Here is a 19,387-nt window from a genome sequence, read left to right as displayed (position 1 = left end):
AACATATATCTATACACTTAACCTCCCTCAGTCATACAAGCAAAATGACAACACTATTTCCTTCTCTCTGGACTAATGAAAACCATAGTTTGTCAGTACCTGCAGTATTTGTAATAACATTTAAAATAGTAACATCTTAAGGGTAGGAATGGGAACTCTCTGAAGTTCAGACTGACAATGTGACTTGTCTGGCTCAATGAAATGTGACGGCAGATTTCTATGCAGGAATCTCAGGGGCTGCAGCTGTGCCTGGTGAGTGTCAGATGAGGCCTTCATCAGCCTGCTCCCTTCGTGACCATGATGAGCAGAGCTTCAGGAAGCAAGCCCTGAGATTTTGTGTTATTACTGCAACAGGACTGTCTTGACTGGCGTAACTGCTGGTGGCTGAGTGAACAGGGTCTCATGTGCTGCTGGTGGGAGCCTGTGCTGGAACAACTCTGGAGGAAGACTGGACCAATTGATGATGCGCATGTCCATCAACCAATATATGCACAAAAACAATTTACTGGAACGTTAAGGGGGAAACCCTGAAGTTAGGTGTGGTGGCACACTTCTGTAACCCCAGCACTCCAGAGGCTGAGACAGGAGGATCATGGGTTAGAAGCCAGCCTGGGCCACATAATAAGACACTGCCTAAAAAGAACAAAACCAAAAACAAACCCGAAATACAACATCAACATTTACTGCCAAGAAACAGAGAAATGTATTTTAGGAGATTCATAAACTAGAATTCTGTTGAGTTGCTGTAAGTAAGTTTCAGTTACCTGTATGAAAATATATTACTCTAAAAGATATAATTTAGGATCTATGTAAGGATGTGTACAGGATGAGGTCATTACATGAAGTCTGCACACACCCTTATGTTGTAGATGCAAAATATGGGGATACATAATGACATGCATCGGCACAGTAAATGTAAAATTCAATGAAATGTTCACTTCTGGGAAAGGGAGATAAAGGATTATCAGTGACAGGATGGGTGTGTATGGAATGTTTTCTTTCTTTTTTTTCTTTTCTTTTTTTTTTTTTTTTTTGGTTTTTCGAGACAGGGTTTCTCTGTGTAGCTTTGCGCCTTTCCTGGAACTCACTTGGTAGCCCAGGCTGGCCTCGAACTCACAGAGATCCGCCTGGCTCTGCCTCCCAAGTGCTGGGATTAAAGGTGTGCGCCACCACCGCCCGGCGGAATGTTTTATTTCTAACAAAATGTCTACTACTGTTTTGCTGGGTTACTAGGTGATGGGTACATGGATGCTGTGTTCTCCTCTGTAACTACCCTCTCTCTCACCTCTGAAACAGCATCCATGGACACACTGGGGTAAATCTATGTGTTTCCCACATTTGTGTGTCTCGCCACCTTGGTGTGAAGATGGCCAGCCAGGTGTGAAGATGCACCCAGGTCAGAGTGCAGGGTGTAGTGGGCCAGGGAATCTGGAACTTACCTTTACACATTACAGATTGTGATTTTTCTAAGCTAATGAAAGTATTTGCTGAAAGGAGGAATATTTTATTTTGTAAAGTATTTGCATTGATCTGTCTGCTACGATTAATTTTAATTCATTTGGACCATTTAAGCATTTTTATCCTTTATTTTTTTTCAGGACAATTAGAGACTCTGCTTACAGAACCTGTAGAATAAATACATATGCAAATCCACAGATCTCATCATGGGCAATTCTGGCTCTTGAAGGGCATAAAATTGAAAAGTCATCTTGTAAGTGGCCTTCCTTGTCTGCCCCTTTCTCACTTCCTTCTAGACTCTGTGTTTTAGCAATTGCTCTCTCATCAGCCCTTTCCACAGTATTCTGCTTCCTTCCACAGACAGTTCACTTATGCACACTTACGCAAAGCTAATGCTCAAAACTGAATGTGCACATGACCTAGACCATAGCCCTTAAGGTGAGGCTCAGGCATCAGAGCCCAGGACTTCCTGATTCCTTTCTGCTCCTGAGCACATTTGTGGTGGAGGTTAGTGCCGGCCATTAAAACACTACCATGTCAAACATCAGTGTACTTCTTAATCCACTTGCACATGAGTCACTCGTGACTTAAAATACAATGCTACCCCCAGCTCCAGAGCCACTATTAGAAGAGTATCATCACTTACTTGTCAGAAAAAATGAGGCATAATTAAAAAAACAAGACAAAAAAACAAAACCAAACTTAGCTCCAATGCTGACAAGGGAGTCGGCTTTCTTCCCTAAGTGTATGATTCCACACATTATCAACGACTGTGGCTAAAGTGGTACGCAGTAAAGATTTACCTCACATATTTATTTCTGACGTAAAATACTTTGGACAGGTGACTACATTTCTTACTAAAGAATTAATTTTGTTAATTTCTTTAGAGAAAAATGTATTGATCATAGGTAAGAACAGAGTTTCAAACAATCAACAGCTGCATTCAAAATTAACATGCCAGCTGCCACGTTGGTTTCAGCTATTTCTTACATATACAGAACAGTTCTAACGAAGCTGGAGACTGCTGGCCTGCGTGAAGGTCCTGGGTGCAGAACAATTCAGAGAACAGAGGGGCAGGCAGATTACGGGGAGGTAAGTCAGGTAAACTTGAGCACAAGCACCAACTCTAGGTGGGTGAAGAGCATGATCTGAGGCCTAATCTTCTATGGAGTCTGGTAACAGTGGTTTTTCTGAGTGCTTACTACATGTCAGGCCGTAGATCCAAGTGTGCTACACATACTGATGGCTAGTAACAGTGTCACCGAGTATGCTGGCAAAGTTGTGTGTGTGTGTGTGACTGCCCTTGGACAAGCTGCCATCTGTGGGTCTGTTTATCCATAAAGAAGTAGGTAAGAATACTGTCCTGTGAATGAGGGTGAGGTGTGTGAGTGCACGCGCGCGCGCGCGCGCGCGCGCGCACACACACACACACTCGTCTATTTTGACCTTTGAAAGACAATTTGCTCAGCGTATCTGTGGCTGACAGGACCCCTTTGAGCACTGCCTTTGCCCTCCACGCCTTCTGGTGAGTGGATCTTAGCGGGGTTCCTTGTGAGTGATGAATCATCCTTCTCAAGACTTTGTGTCTTGGCGCCGTTACTGTAATCATGCCTGTGAATGCATGCCTGTACTCCATGTCTGGGGAACTCCTTGGATGCACTGTTTCAGCTGCCGTCCTTTCCCACATTCATTACACGCACCTGGTCAAGCTCAAAGGCATCATCTCTGAGAGTCTGCTCATTCCTTCTCAAGCCCAGGGACCTGCCTTTCTCTGCCTCCCCAGCGGCTGAGATCACAAGCAAAGACATCACACCTGCTTTTCTACACAGATTCTGGGGACGAACTCTGGCCTTTGTGTTATGCACCAAACACCTATTCATCTACCTCCCAAAGTCTAAATATTTTATACAGAAAAAGTGAGAAGAGGTGGATGAAGTATAAGGGTTAAAGAATGATTACATGTGCTGAGCGATGGTGGCGCACTCCTTTAATCCCAGCACTCAGGAGGCAGAGGCAGGGGGATCTCTGTGAGTTCGAGGCCAGCCTGGGCTACAGAGCTAGAGAAATTCTGTTTTGAAAAACCATAAATGAATAAATGAATGAACGAATGAAAAGATGATTGCATGAGATTCATTTTGGTGGGCTAGCTCGACAGCTGAATGGGCAAGAATGCTTGCTTAGCAATCACAAAGACCTGAGACTGCCAGAACCACATAAACGTCTGATTATGGCTGTGTGTACCTATAAACCTAGTGCTGAGTCTTTCTAGCCATCAACCCAGCAGAAAAATGGCAAGCTCCAGGTGAATGAGAGACTCCATCTCAAAGGAATAAGATGGAAGCTCCAAAAATCACCACTTTGGTGAGATCGAGAGACGCCTGTAATTTCATGGTGTCTCCCTTTAAATGCAACAGTCCCTGTTCATTACTCAACATCCGTGTTTAGAGTGCTGTTGAGAGAGCAAATGACCATGACCGCAGCTTATTTAGAACAACACTCTACGTTATAAGATGACTTCAGCAGGTTTCAGCAGAACTCTCTTGGCGTTGGTCTACATGGAACTAAACTGGTATATCCCTCTCTGAGTGACAGACAGACTGGTGGTCTTAAGAACCCACTGTGAGATGTTGGGAATCTAGAAGATGTGAAGGACAGTGCTGCCATGCTGGGGTAGTCCAGGCCTGCGAGGCAGCCTGCAGGTGACCTCCAGAGAGACGCAGCTTCGTGTCATCTCCTCTCATCACTGAACGGTTTGGAACATTAGGGTAGTCAGGAAGATTAGGTCTGTTCTTTGGGTCTCACACTTTATAACAGGAGATGCTGCAAGCCAACAGGCAAGCACTGATATCAGAGCCACAATGTCAGGCACCTACAGAAACAAACTGTGATGGGATGGGAGTGCTGTTTTACCTTGGGCAGTGGACGGGATTCCCATGAGGAAGTGACATCTAACCCAAAATGTGGTTTATTAGACAGCCTTGCAGACAACGGGAATAGCTCATATGAAAGCAAAAATGCACTTACTCCCTGGGAAGAGCAGGTAGCTGTGGTCAGTAAGAGGAGAACTTGGCACAGTAGGGACTTGCAAATCTAAGCTATGAGGCTGGGTTCATCCTGGGGTTGCTGAGTAGATTAGAGTAAAGCAGAGTGAATACAAAGTTATTCACACTTTAAGGCACCAGAATTGCTTTGTGTGTAACAGAATACACGAAGTTGGAAAGACAGCCAGGAGAGTCAAAACTCTTGTAGAACTGTCTGTAAAGGATAGGACAGGTGGGTGGTGAGGTGGAGAGAAGCAAACTCGGGTGACTCCTTTCCAGGTCCAAACACAAACACACTGTTAAAGGAAAACATCGATGGCACTTGTTAGAGCACAACAAGAAGACATCATCACCAGGACCCAGGTGATAGCACAGGGACCAATGCCACGGAGAAACTGGGCTCACCTCTGAACACAGCCTGACAAGTAGGAAGTTGTGGTCAAGAGCAGTGTGGGTTCAGAGAAAACTAAGAGGAACTATTTGGGGGAGGATGATTTGGGCTAAAGTGACGGAATCAGATTCTTGCTGCAGACAAGCCAGCTGGTCAGACATCACCACAGAACAAGGACCCTGATCATCCATGGATGACAATCAGATACTGGGCATTGTGGGAGATGGGCATTCTTCCAAACTAACTTAGCAGATGGGCTAGGGGACAGTTCTGACAAAATGGCTAAGCAAAGATTCTTCCTAAACACACACACACACACACACACACACACACACACACACTTAGAAATTCAAATTATAGGATGAGGTACAAAAAACTTTTGCCTTAAATAATTTGAAAATGCATTCCAAATAAATAAATAAATAAATAGTAATCTCAATGCAGCAATAGATGGTATTTATGGAGAGATTTCGATAAGCCAAAAGTTACTGTATTAACTATTTACAACTATTAATTTACTCACTCCCAATAATTCTGTAACACTATCTCAGGATTGGTTTTCTCTACAGACCAGATTTTAGGGAGATTGGGGGAGCTAACCCATTAGAACTGGACTGGCTAGAGAACCCAGGGCCTCTGGCCTGGGAAATGTGTAACAGTTGGTCAATGATAACTAGAGGTTGGTTGACGAATTATTGCCAGGTTTGGAGACAAAAGGCTTTTTAATGTTTATTTAAATTTGCCGTCTGCAAAAAATATGACAGTTTCAGCCTCAGCTTCCAAAACGATTATACAATTTAGTATATATTTAGTCACAATTCCTGGCTAAACATTCCAAAGAAAAGTAACAAATATGACGAAGAAATTGTGCAGTCGGCACTGTGGCCAGATTTCCACAGTACTGTTTCCACTCACTCCTGCTAGTGAGGATCCATCCCAGGTTCCTGTGCACCCCAGGCAAGTGTTCTACTATTGAGCCACATGCCCAGACCCTCTGTAGTATTTTAACCCTTAAATGTTTTGCTAATGTTCTGAGATAGGTCTAGAATGTGAGATTTTCCTATTGCAGAGTGATGGGTGATAATCACAAACCCTCAGCATTTCACCTTGGAATACAGCTAATTTTCCAGGGAAATATGTAGAATATAGAGCACTCCAGACTCGTCAGACAGCGGAATGAGTCAGATCCAGGGGCTTTCCCCACAGTTTTTGACAGTACTGTTTATTTCAATTATAGACGTATAAACTCAGAATTAATGTAAGGAAATCCTTAAAGTACTTGGCAGAAGAAATGCCTGCCCATGTATCACAGACAGACACAAAACAACAAAACATATTCTGTATAGAGTCAGATTGTAATAAAGTCTGGTTTGTTAGCATCAATCAGTAGTTCATTCCCCTCAGGGGAGAAGCATGTACACTTTGTCATCAGGAAAAATCAGAAGAGCAGATTTCCTACTGATTACAAGGATTCCAACAGGCCTCTTTACACATGTACGTCTAAATCCTCTATCAGAGAACCAGGAGCCAACATAAGGCGGAGGACTAGTGAGACCCACACACAGTGTGCTAAGAAACACTTTAAAAATAAATAGGGTATAAGCAATTTCCACAGTATCAGACAACCGAAAAGCATATATACAAAACAAAATCCAGACATTAAAAACATAATCAAATAATTGAGCTTCATATAGCAACTAAAAGATACATTAAAAATTATAATTTCTTTTTGTGTGAACTGAGTGGAAGATCTGAACTTTTCTTTTAAAACTGCTGGTCTGTTACATATTATCAAGGCTTGTTCGCTGAATAATTTGAAGACATGAACCAAAAGACAAAGGAAAACTAAAAGTAGAAATCGTGTGCATCTTATGGTTTTCAGAGATCTATAAATAATTTCCAAACATATAATTTAGTACATGCTTATAGTCTGGAACAAAATTTCCCTTGGTACGTTATGTATCTGATTAGAAAAAAATTAAAACATGATCTATAAAATAGTTTTTTTTTTATTTTCCTTGAATGTATAAAATTTCCAGCCGTCTAATCTATCTGGGAATTTTAAGACACCTCTAAAGCAACTAGCAATTGTAATTTTTAAGGGGTTGTTGAACTAGGTTTAGAGAATGGATGGGTTGGAGAACCATTCAAGTGACTGTCACAGAACTCTCATGATTCTACCCTAAACCATCCCAGGCTGTTGGAGGAAATTCAGACTGTCACTAGCTTCACAGAGGAGAAACTAATGGCCAGTAATTCAGGCTCAGATGACCGACAGAGATGTACGAAAAACTGGAAGAAACAAAAGTTTCTTCCACATAATAACCCTGAAGAGATTAACCCTTCTACACCAACATGCTACTGGAGTAACTTCACCTTGACACTCATTAATGCAGCTTCGAGATCCGTCATGCCTTAACATTCACACAAACCTACATTTAGCATCACTGGACATTTCATCCTACAAAATACATTTTTCAATGCTACACCTAAGACTCAACAGTCCCAAACATATGGTGATCAGCATACATGCACAGAAACACTATCAATCAGTCCCTTAATTTTGTAAAGTCTTACCAAAACTCAGTCATCTGACAATTTAGGCCTCTTCTCTTTCAAATAAATAAAGGGTAACAAATATTAGGAATCTTAACTATGCAAAGTTTGTAATTATTTTCTTCACAGCCTAGAATTATACAAAGAGAAGTTTATATTAAAAATTTATATTTACATTTAGATTTGAATGAAGTCTAACTATGATTGTGTCTCAGCATGATTTATGCGGTTTGCAGGAATAACTAAGAAAACACCTAGAAGTCATTGTTTGGAAGGTCTTCAGGAAATGAACAATTGCAGATGTCCAGGAGTGTGCCTTCTCTCTTTTTATATTTTAGGGTGCTTTATGCAGGACGCCCTTGACCAAAACGACTTTTAGACCTAAATTTTTTAAACAGAAAACAAAGTCAGACTCGCTCTGGAACAGAACACTGCTGTTGCCTTAGTCGCCTGCTTGACAATATCAACATTCAGCCAAACTATGCGCCGCTCATCAAGCATTCCAAAACCCCTGCAGGGAGATGCAATCTGGAACTCAGATTAAAACAACAACAACTTTTTTTGAGAGTGAATATAGTATGTCTGCTGCATAGCATAGGGTCAGGACCAGAGCACGTAATGGACACATTAGTGTTTCTTGGGGAAACACACGACCACTGAGAATGTGAACCAAGTAAACCCTGTGGCTCCAATCAGCAGCTCTAGATGGTTCAGCAGGACTGAGAAGGCCGATTCTGTAGCTTTGTGGACTGCAGGGTTACAGACTAGGCACATCAGTAGCTCTAATACTTGTGCTCACATCTCAGTAGCTTAAGGCCTAATGGAAAGTCTGTGATGGCAAACGGCACAAGACTTAGCAGTTAACTGACTGAGAAGTAAGATGTTACTACACGGGGGCTTCCTGGTAAAGACTTAGACAGACCATTGCCTCCTTTAAAGGGTCGACCTAACCAGGCCTGTCAACCACTTAGGCAGAATAATGGCTTAGGATAGTTGATTTTCAAGAGACTCTAGAAACAATACAAAGCCTACTTCAAATGTAGATGGACACAGTGTTCTCTTTGGTCACTTTCACAGCTTGAGACTATACTACCCTCTAAACATGTTCTGCCTATTTCCACACTATGAGAACAGAGAGAGGTGATGCGGGAGGGGACGAGAGAGAATAACAAGGACAGGAAAGATTCAATGATTTCCTAAAGTAACCCTAACATAGTCTACACATACTATGACAATTTTGCTAATTCATAGTTGAACTGTAGCTATTACTACTAGTGCATTATTATTATTATTTGGTGTTAAAGATCACATGGAGGGCCCTGAGTGTCCTAGGAGAGCTTTTGACCTCTAGGCTGTGTACCACAACCCCCGCAGTGTTCATTTTTATCAGCTGACTCTAATGTAGCTGGCTTAAAAAAATACTAAGCCTTTTATGTTCATGAAAGTTTGTGCTCATGACTTGTTAAAATCAGTTCTGACTTTGATGCAATAAGGAACTGAAGTCATACTATGTGCCTTAGTATTCACACAGCTGACTCTACAGAGACAGAGGAATCCTGCTGCTTCCTGCTGATTTACCTGGGGGTTTTGTCTGAGCTGTTCTGTCGGGCGCTGCCAGGTGTGGCCAAGGCTTTGACTTGCGCTTCAAGCCTAGAATAAATACCTCCTGCAAACTGGAATAAAGAAACAAAACTAAGTTACCTTCAAGGAAGTAAGGGCTGGCCCATAACAAGACACACTTCCAAATTTAGAAAGCAATTTTACTTTTGATCTATAAAACTCAGGCTTTTGAAGTACTGCATACAGTAGAACTTACCACTTTAGTCCATAGTTCTGGTTTGGACAGATGCCCAGGGACACAGCTGGCTCTTGTCAGGGGCTGGACTTGGAGCTCCAGTCCTCATGCAGATCTTAGCCACTGTGTGATTTCTCCAGCCCCTATTTTTACCATTTTTTAAAAAGTATAGTTTATTTGCTAAACCCCAAACCCCTGTCACTCCTTAGAGAGGGTCTCATGTACACTGGTCTTGAACTTACTATGCAGCCAAAGAAGACCTTGAACTTGGGATCCTTCTGCTCCATCTTTTGAGTATGGGGACAGCACCACCACATCTGGATTATTTGTGCTGGGGATCAAACCCGGAGCCTTAAGCATGTTGGATGAGCATTCTATAAACTGAATTACATCCCCAGCAACCAAAGCCCTTAAGCCTGAGGGTTCTTTGAAAGAAAAGGTTTTACCGAGCTGTTATAGAAATCAGAGAAAAAAGAAAGGGCAGGTCCTGGGGCACAACTCTGTCACTAGCAAGACTACTGGGCAGTTGGGACAATGCCTGCTGAACCTGGGGATTAGGAATGTTCAATGTGGTTGTCATCCAGCCTCATCTCCCTGAGTGCTGAGACTACACATGCACCATCCACCTTGTTTTGAGTTAAGTTTTCTCTCTTTTCTTGCCCTTTTAAATTCAGGGAATCTCAGAATTTTTCTTGTCACATTTACCAGGTAAATGACATTATTTTGGAACTTTCTAGTTTTTTTACAGTTAAGAATAATGACACTATAAATGCATGGTATTTATGAAACACTGCCAGACTATTTTCCACAACTCCTACAAGCTGTACAGGAGAATTCTGTTTGCTTCACATTCTCACAAGCACCTAAACAAAGATTTCAGAACTCTTAGATGCAGCATCTCATTGAGATGTTACTTTGTATTTCTCTAATGACTAACGATGCTGCATTTTCATGTTTTCTTGCTATTATATCCCTTCCTTCGGGATGTCTGGCTAACGCTCTGCCTGGTTTACTAACTCATCATTATTTTAAATCACAAAATGACCTCATCATTTTGTGTGTATGGGTGTTTTGCCTGCATACCTGCATATCATATATGCAGTGCCCTTGGAGACCAGAAGGGGGGCTTGGATCCCCGGGACTGGAGTGACAAGGGTTGTGAGAAGCCATGTGGGTGCTGGGAATGGAATGTGGGTCCTTGTGGGTAAGTAAGCCCATCTCACATGCTACTGAGGCTGTCCTGGAACTCACAGGGACCCACCTGCCTCTGCCTGCTAAGTACTGGGATTAAAGGTGTGTGCCACCATGCCCAGTTTGACTATCTACTGGATTTTTTTATTATTGAGTTACTGAGCTTTTTTGAGATTATAATTTAATTACAACATTTCTCTCCCCTTCCTTTTCCACAAACCTTTTCATTAGATGAACGTTTTACACAGTTTGTTATTGCAGATGAACTGTGTGTCGCCCCCCCCCCCCCCCCCCCCCAGATAGGGTTTCTCTGTGTAACAGTCCTGGCTGTCCTGGAACTCGATTTGTAGACCAGGCTGGTCTCCAACTACGAACTGTCTTTTAATTCTTTCTCTTTTTCTTTTCTGAGACAGGGTGTCACTATATAGCTCTGGCTATATCACCTAGCTCAGCTATCTTTTAATTCTCTTTACAGTGGTTTTAAAGAAGAACTTTAAGTTTTGATAAATTCTGATTAATTGTTCTTTTGTGGACCATGCTTTAGTATTGAAGCTAAGAAATTAAGAAATTTTGACCACATAATTTAGTGGTGTCCATGTGTATGTGTAGACAGACGCGCACACAAGTTTAGAGGCCCTTCGCTAAGGCAGGTCGCAGCTTGCTTTCCATTGTAAACAACGTGGGGAGTGACTTTTTGGATTGAGGGCCTTGTGCCCTTAGGCACACACTCTCCCCGTGAGGAAGTAACCCATACACAGGGTTGGGGCAGAGCTGCAGTGCACACTCTGCTGTCACTGAGAGGAGTGCCTGTGGGAGCACAAGTGCGGTGCAGCCCTGACTCTCAGAGACAGCATCTAGGTGAGACGTACAGAGGTGACCAGATCCACACTTCCTTCACAGTCACTTGGCCAACAGTGCACAGCTAACCCACTCTTGGTGTGACACTATACTTTATGGATAATATGCTTTATCATGTATGATACAGAGAACCTATGGACCACAGATAATGGAAGATGACAGAAAACTTGTATGTGAATTTTGGTTAACTGGCATAGAATATAAAAATATCTAAGATGCTCTTTAACATCCTTTAAAAAACATCTTTATATTTTTCATGCTAAAAACAAAACAAGAAAGAAACACTTTACACAAGTATTGTATAATAGCTGTGGTGGTTTGAAAGAAAATGGCCCCCATCGGCTCATAGGGAGTGGCACTATTAGGAGGTTGTGGCCTTGTTGAAGGAAGTGTGTCACTGGGGGCGGGCTTTAAGGTTTCAGATGCTCAACCCAGGCCCAATGTCACTCTCTCTTCCTGCAGATCCAGATGTAGAACTCTCAGCTACCTCTACACCATGTCCGCCTGCATGCCTCCATGCTTCCCACCATGATGATAATGGACTAAACCTCTGAACTGAGCCCCAATTAAAGGTTAACCTTTTTAAGAGTTGCTGTGGTCATGTTGTCTCTTCACGGCGACAGAAACCCTAACTAAGACACTAGTTAACTATTTTTCATGATGGAATAAAACTAGGAAGGGAAATTGTACTTAAGTCTAGCACACCGGTAAATTAATTCTTACTTCTTTTGATTCCTTTGACTTGACTCGGTCCAGGTCACCCAATCTCATTTTTATTAGATGCCCTGTAATTTCAGACATCCGCCGCTGATCTGAAGGTAAAAAGATAGAGAATTACTTTTCATGAGAATAACATAGTTTTCACTTTTCTAGAAAGACTGTAATCAACAAAGGTTTATGAAAATATCTTTTGTTATTCATTTCAGATACATACTTTTACATATCTGTGAAGAATTTAAGGTAGCATGTAGTAAATGACTAATATATAGACAGTTGTATTGCTTTTCAGATTCCTGGATGTGGCTGAATATGTCCCCCAAAGGATCATGTGGTACAACTCTGACCCCTGTGGCAATATTGAGGGGTGCCGGAACCTTTAAGAGCTGGGGCCTGGTGGTTATCTCACTGGGGCCACCAGTCCTAGAAGAGATCAATGTAGTTATTGTGTGACCCTGTTTAGTTACTCTAGGGTTAAGTTGATACAAAAATCATTTCTTTTGCTTCCTTTTTTGGCATGCAACTGCTTTCTCTTAAACATGCTCCTATGATGCCATTCACCATGCTGAGACTGTAGCCAGAAGGCTTTCACCAGAGCCAAGGAGATACTAGTACTGCAAAACTAAGCTAAATAAACTTCTTTTCTTTTAAAATACTCAGCTTTGAGGATTTTGTTGTAAGAACATGAGGATAAGACACAGCCTAAAACATATTCAGTCATTTTTACAGTAAAAATATGATATAAAAATAAGTCTAAGGCAGAGCCAGGAGGATCTCTGTGAGTTCGAGGCCAGCCTGGTCTACCAAGTGAGATCCAGGAAAGGCGCAAAGCTACACAGAGAAACCCTGTCTCGAAAAAACCAAAAAAAAAAAAAAAAAAAGTCTAAGAGACCTCAGTCACAGATGTATAGACAACACACTACCCACTAGATGGTCTAGTGATGAATTTCTGCTTGGTGCCTAAGAGAATGTGCACATTATTTTGGAACCTTTAAAACTATTCAGCCTACTTTTAAAAAAGACAAGTGTTGGGGCTAGAGAAATGGTTTAGTGGTTAAGAGCACAAACTCTTCTCCAAGAGGAGTCAAGTTTGGTTCCCAGCCCCCATATCAAGTCCTTATCAGGCAGCTCACAACTGCCTATAACTCCAACCCCAGATCTGATGCCCTCTTCTAGCCTCTAATGGTTCCTGCACTCACCTGCAGTTAACCATCCCCAAATGTACACATAGTAACAAAAACATTGTTATTTATACCTAACTTGTATGTTACTCAGATAATAAAATTACCATCTTCTCTTTGTGCATCCTGGTTGAATCTCAAGGATCTTGTGGCATCCCACTTATTCTTCTGCATGCTCACACTATTGGATAAATTGAACAAAAACAACCATTGATGCTGTTTAAGAGTGCATTTCCAGCACAGACTGTTTCAAAACCAAACACCAACCAACCAAACACAAAGAATGGATTTCCAATTGGATCAAGGAACAAATACTCACACGAAAGGAGACACATCTCTAGAAGTTGACTAAAAGAAAGAGAAGACAACATTAATGTCTAGTTAGAACATATTTATTGATTAGTATTCTAATTAATTATGAGAACAATTTACATTATTGAGTACAAGACACCAAGAGCATCTAAAACTGTTATTTCATTGGTGGTGCCCACCTTTAATCCCAGCAGAGGCAGGCAGGGCTCCATAAGATGAAGGCTAGCCTGGCCAACATAGTGTGTTTCAGGCCAGCCAGGGCTATGGCCAGCCTGGGCTACATAGTAAGACCCTGTTTTAATGTAAACTAAAGAAAAACAAATAGCCCTTGCAGCAACAAGGTCTATAATAGTGAAAAAACCACTATATGACCTTCATAGTAAACAGGTCCAGAGAAGTTAAGAAACTTCTTCAAAGAGAGAAAAAATAGACTTTGAATGTCTATCTGTTGAACTTGGAACCTTAAGCTTATGCAGTCTTGAAAAATTAACCCATCCATACATCTGCAGTACTTGATTAACTAAGGTGAATGTGCAATCTATCCAATGTAACTATGGATCTAATCTTAGAACTAGCCTTTCATACCGTTTTGGAACTCAGGGATTCTCTCTAGTTACCTGCAGCTACTACTGTTCTGGAATTTTGTCTCTTCTATGGCACAGGAAAATAAAAGTGCATTTTTAGGTCATAAAACAGAATATACTTCAATTTTAAAAGTCTATTTACTGTTTATAAATACGTACTACTGGTTAAAATTTAAAAGGCTAAATAGCACATGTAATAAAAAGTGTCAAGAGGAGCAATTAATCTCACTAATTGCCTGTGCAGCTCTATACGGATGGTTCATGCACACGGAAGAAAGCCTGTGCTCTCCCATCTCTTTACACGAAGGATGGCGTGCTAAGCCATGCACTGTTTTGCGCCTTCCAAAGGTCCCGAATGTTCCACTCTCACTCACTTATACTGCTAGCATCCCACCATTCGTACTCTATTTGGATCTGTGCTGACTACACGCGCTTATCTACTCAAGTGACTTCAAAGCCGGGTCAGGCCGCCCAGTTACCTTCTCCAGCGCCTTTTCTTTCTTTTGAGAACAGGGTGAAGACAGCTGCTTTTTTGGTTGCTTAGTAAACTTCTTTGGCTTTTCCCTTTTCCCTGATAAAGAAAGGACAATATTAAGAACATGAGTCCCATACCCTGCAATGTCACTGCTACGTCTAAATAGAACAACACTTAACCAACAATTCTACTTTTAAGAAGAAGAAAAAAAAGACCAATGATTTCTACACGAACTCAAATACACGAGGAAGTGAGACTGAAGCTGCTCTACCGGGACTCACTTAAATCACATTTCTTCTTGTACTTGGTAAAAATCTTCAAAAGAAAGAGGGCAAAATAACACCCACTGCTTTGTGTGCTGACTTACAGTATCACAGAGGATACATATTTATTCTTCCCAATCCAATTTGACAGTGGAATCGTCTTCAAACTCCAAGATTTTTACTGAACAAATTACTATCAGCTTTAAAAAAGTACCATTTGAGAATAAGGGACAGAGACAGGACATCAGTACACATGCAAAAGGTTCAAAGTGAATTTTGCTCAGGAAGGATGCAAGGCAGAAGGATCTTGGGAAGCAGGGCTGGGACAAATGATACTCTGGACGATGGCCTTTTTAAAGCAATATCCTGAGTCTGTCCTGGCCAAGAGTGAAGTGGACCATGAACATGGTGAGAAAAGGGGAAGAGATGGTACTCTGGGAACAAAGAATAAAGGCAAGAAGGGTGTACTGGGAACTCTCCACAGTTCTTTATTACTTCCACAAGTTCACGCTGTCATTTTCCAAGGGAAATCTTGCCACTATGTGCATGGGAAACTTGTAAGATATCATGCATATATGATGAGCTTGAAGATACCACAGCAGGAAGCAGCAAAATTAATAATAAAGATCAAGAGTTACAAATTTGCTAGAAGACATAATAATAGGATATATAGTAATGGTAATTAATGGCATGTACAGGGATGGGCAATTCCTTCTAAGTTAAAAGTAACACAAAAACAACAAAAATTTTATCAAAACTATCTGAAAGTACTGGAAAATAATTAAACTGAGGCACAGAGTTAGGCATTTATACCTGAAAACTCAGTGGGGTAAGAACCGTGAATTTGGGGTCCTCTAGCCTGAAGGCATTTTCCACAGGACCCTGAGCAGCCCCAGGGAGGAAATGACATAATCTAAAGCAATAGAGAAGCGGCAAATATGAAGGAGTACGAGTATAACTGTCCAAATACTTAGCTGAACCTTAAACTTGGCCAGTGTGAGAAACACCAGCCCCTAACAGGCTATCTACGCTTGTGAGACAGAGGAGTTTCTGTGCCTTTGACTGAATTAGCTCTCCAAACTTCACATACCTCAAGCTTCAGACAGCTAGGTTTAAAGTGTCAGAGAGCAGATTTGGACCTGGGAAAACAACTAAAAATCTACGGAGAACCTCTGAAGAGAGAAAGCAATAAGCAGGTGAGCCCTGATGTCTAACAAAAACTCTGCTCAGATTCCTGGCTATAATAGTTACTCTTCCTTGTCTACTTGGCCATGGACCTAGAGGCACTTAGGACACCCACCTCTGGCTCTGTGTCTGTGAGAGTACCTCTAGAGAGACCTCACTGAGGGTGGGGGAGACCCACCCTGAATGTGGACAGCACCACCCCAAGGACTAGTCTGTCTCTATTTAAAAGAAAGATGTTCTTTAGTAAACACAAAGTGTGAAATGGAAACTAGGCCCAGAGAGCTTCACTGCTGAATTTTATCATGATTTATGGGAGGCAATCTGCAGTGTGCTATTATGGAAAAGGGGTACAGACTAGGGCAGCTGCTCAGTGATGGAGCCCTTGCTTAACAGCCTGAGACCCTGGGTTTAGTCCCTAGCCCCATCTCCTCCCCTATCGAAAAAGTGAATAGACTTTCTAATTTAGGAGGTTATGATTAACTTGATATCAAAACTCAAAGAGGAAAAGATCCTAAGAGAACTGAAAATATTCCAATAGGCACCAACAAAAATTTATTAGTAGCAAGTAAACTGATATAAAACATAAACATAATATCTTTTTAACAAATGGAGCTCACCAAGAAGAGCAATATGACACTTGAAAAGTCAATCAGTATTATATTGCAATAATGAAGGGAAAAAATCTATATGATCTTCACAGTCAAAAAAAGAAAAAAGCATTTGATAAATTACAATGTCCATTCACTATGAAAACCTAGCAATGCAGAAATAGAAATGAGCTTTCTCAACCGAGAAAAGCATTCATAGAAATCAATCACTAATATTAAAATTTAATGGCTAAAGACAGGCGGTTTATAATACTTGATGCAATGAGAATCAAACTCGGGTCTTCTGGAAGGGCAAGGTGCTCAGTCACCTTTCTTTTTGAAGAGTAAAGACAGTACACACAGAGCAGCAGGGCTGTTTATTTACTCATGCTCTCTGTGTTCGTGTGCTCATGTGAGCACTACGGCACACATGCCCATGTGGAGGTCACAGAGACAACTCACATGAATCGGTTCTTTCTACCATGTGGGCTCCAGGTATTGGCTTGGCAGCAAGTGCCTTTAGCTGCTGAGCCATCAGGCCAGTCTGGGTTAGGGAATCTTCATGGAGCTTCCTTTCTGTTTCTTTTTCTCAATGCAACCTTACATGTAGACATATAACTCCAATCACCCATGCCCTGCATCAGAAGATTCAGAATATAACTCTGCATAAACAGTGAGAGCTGATTTTATCTTAGAAGCCATTACTTTGTTTCTTGGCCACTTCTTCTTCATCACCGACTTCGTCTTCAGTGACTTCAGACCCAGTGGTGTACTCTTCCTCTTCTGAAAATAATGACTGCTGTTTCTAAACATAGAGAAAGACACCCATTACCAGTTCCACATCACTATGTCATGAACGAACTCCTAAGAACACATGTACCTCAGTTCTTGGATGAGTCAAGTAACAACTGACAAAATGGGGCTGGAGATGGCTCAGCAGCTGAGTGTGTTCTTCTCTTCTGAAGGACACACGTTAGATTCCCAGCACCCACATCAGGTAGCTCACAAACACCTAGAACCTGAGCTCCACAATGCCTCTGGCCTCTGTAGGCACTCACATGCATGTGTGCGCAAACACACACACACACACACACACACACACACACACACACAGGTTAAAATAAATATTTTTAAAATGGACTAATGAAATGCTGGGTATGGTAACATCAGCACTTGGGAGGCCAAGGCAGAAGTATGGTAAATTTGAAGCTAGCCTGTTCTATACATAGAAAATATGTCTCAAAACAAACAAACAAAGAAACAAATACAATTCAGTTGTACATGCTAGTAATCCCAGCACTGGAAGGTAGAGGCAGGAGGATCAGGAATTCAGAGTCATCTTCAGTTACACAGCAAATAGGCCAGCCTGGGCAACATGGAATTATCTGAGGAGCCAAACCAAAAAACAAAATGCCTGACAAAAAAATAACTTATTAGACTTTTCTTAATATCCTAAGTGTGACATAATCACATTGGTCTATTTAATTCCTTAGTATGTGAACACATGCAGAGGTCAGAAGAAAACCAGCAGGAGTTGGTTCTCTCCTTCTGCCTTGCAGGTCCTAGGACTTGAACTCAGGTCATGAGACTTGCTGGCAAGCACCCTTAACTGCTGGGCCATCTAACAAGTCCCTAAATGTGATTTAAAGGTGACTTTAAAGTCTTTTAACCAGGGCCCAGAGGGATGGCTCAGTGGTAAGAACACCTTCTGCTCTGGGCTCTTACAGAGGACTACAGTTCAGTTTCCAGGGCTCAGGCCAGGCAGCTCATAATCTCTGGTAACTCTAGCTCCAGGGGTCCCGACATCCTCTTCTGGCCTCCAAGGGCACCCTGACACTGGTGACACACAGATATTTTTTTTTTAAGTCTTGTAACTGGAATCTTGCTTCAGCTTCCCAAATGGTGGGACTACAGGCCTGAGTCACCACATCTGGCTCTATCTTTTCTGAAATCATCTATGGCATTTTCTTAGTAAGTGCGAAACTGGAAAGCCTGACAAGATGGCAAACACTTGACCAAAGTTTGTAAAATAAGTGCTAAGATTTCATTATCAAACTTCAATATGGAAGCAAGAAGTCCCCAGAAACGAACCCAGTGGCTCACTTACCAACTGCAGAGTCCAGTTTTTCAACGACAGGAACTGAAAGGCAGAGGAACAGCAGGTTAGCAAACGTGCACAGCAGCTCCTTGTTTTCACATGGCTACAAGTACGGTTCACTTTCAGACTGAAATAATTTAAAAGAGTCTTTAGAACCCCGTGCCCCGCATGGCTGGCATCAAGAGAACAAACGGCACCAACCACCAGTGGGGACGCAGGGAGAGCAGCCCTGGTTTCCTGCTAGCAGGGCTTATACTGTGAAGCCCTATGGAAATCAGTGTGGGGGTCCCCAGCAAACTGAGACTAGAACTGTCATCTGGCCCAGCAACAGCAGTCCTTCTGGACATCTTCAGTGGACTTCAGCTCAGCAGATTACAGAGACAGTCACATAATCATGTCTGTTGTGCTCTTCACAAAAGCCAGGAGACAGACCACGACTAGATGCTGACCAACGAGTGAGTGGATAAATACAATATGGTACAGATACACCCTGGAATTTAATGGAGCTATAAAAAATGGAAAAGTGACATCTGCAGGAAAATGGATGCAACTGGAAATTACATTAAGTGAAATAAATCGAACTTAGAAGACAAATATTACCTGTTTTCTTGTGTATGGAGAACCTAGGTTTCAAATTATGCATACATGTATGTAGCACACATGCATATAAATGCATATATATGTGTATTTATAGG

At 41.7% G+C, this 19,387-nt stretch overlaps 1 protein-coding gene across 8 annotated transcripts in view; it reads right to left on the bottom strand.

Moving 5' to 3' along the window:
- The window catches only part of Sanbr (SANT and BTB domain regulator of CSR), a 62,382-nt gene that overhangs the window by 2,136 nt on the left and 40,859 nt on the right, over window positions 1-19,387 (bottom strand). For all 8 annotated transcript variants that reach the window (XM_059275301.1, XM_059275297.1, XM_059275299.1 and 5 more), the window contains 7 exons: window positions 18,702-18,734; window positions 17,300-17,399; window positions 14,564-14,655; window positions 13,508-13,536; window positions 13,296-13,369; window positions 12,014-12,102; window positions 9,025-9,119 (listed from right to left, as the gene is read on the bottom strand). In XM_059275301.1, coding sequence (XP_059131284.1) covers window positions 9,025-9,119; window positions 12,014-12,102; window positions 13,296-13,369; window positions 13,508-13,536; window positions 14,564-14,655; window positions 17,300-17,399; window positions 18,702-18,734 — 512 coding nt within the window. The remainder of the gene's footprint in view (window positions 1-9,024; window positions 9,120-12,013; window positions 12,103-13,295; window positions 13,370-13,507; window positions 13,537-14,563; window positions 14,656-17,299; window positions 17,400-18,701; window positions 18,735-19,387) is intronic.

The sequence above is a fragment of the Peromyscus eremicus genome, chromosome 10, assembly GCF_949786415.1.
Source record: "Peromyscus eremicus chromosome 10, PerEre_H2_v1, whole genome shotgun sequence".
Classification (NCBI taxonomy): Eukaryota; Metazoa; Chordata; class Mammalia; order Rodentia; family Cricetidae; genus Peromyscus; species Peromyscus eremicus.
The sequence above is the reverse complement of the archived record's forward strand: the minus strand, read 5'-3'. Positions and strand labels throughout refer to the sequence as shown.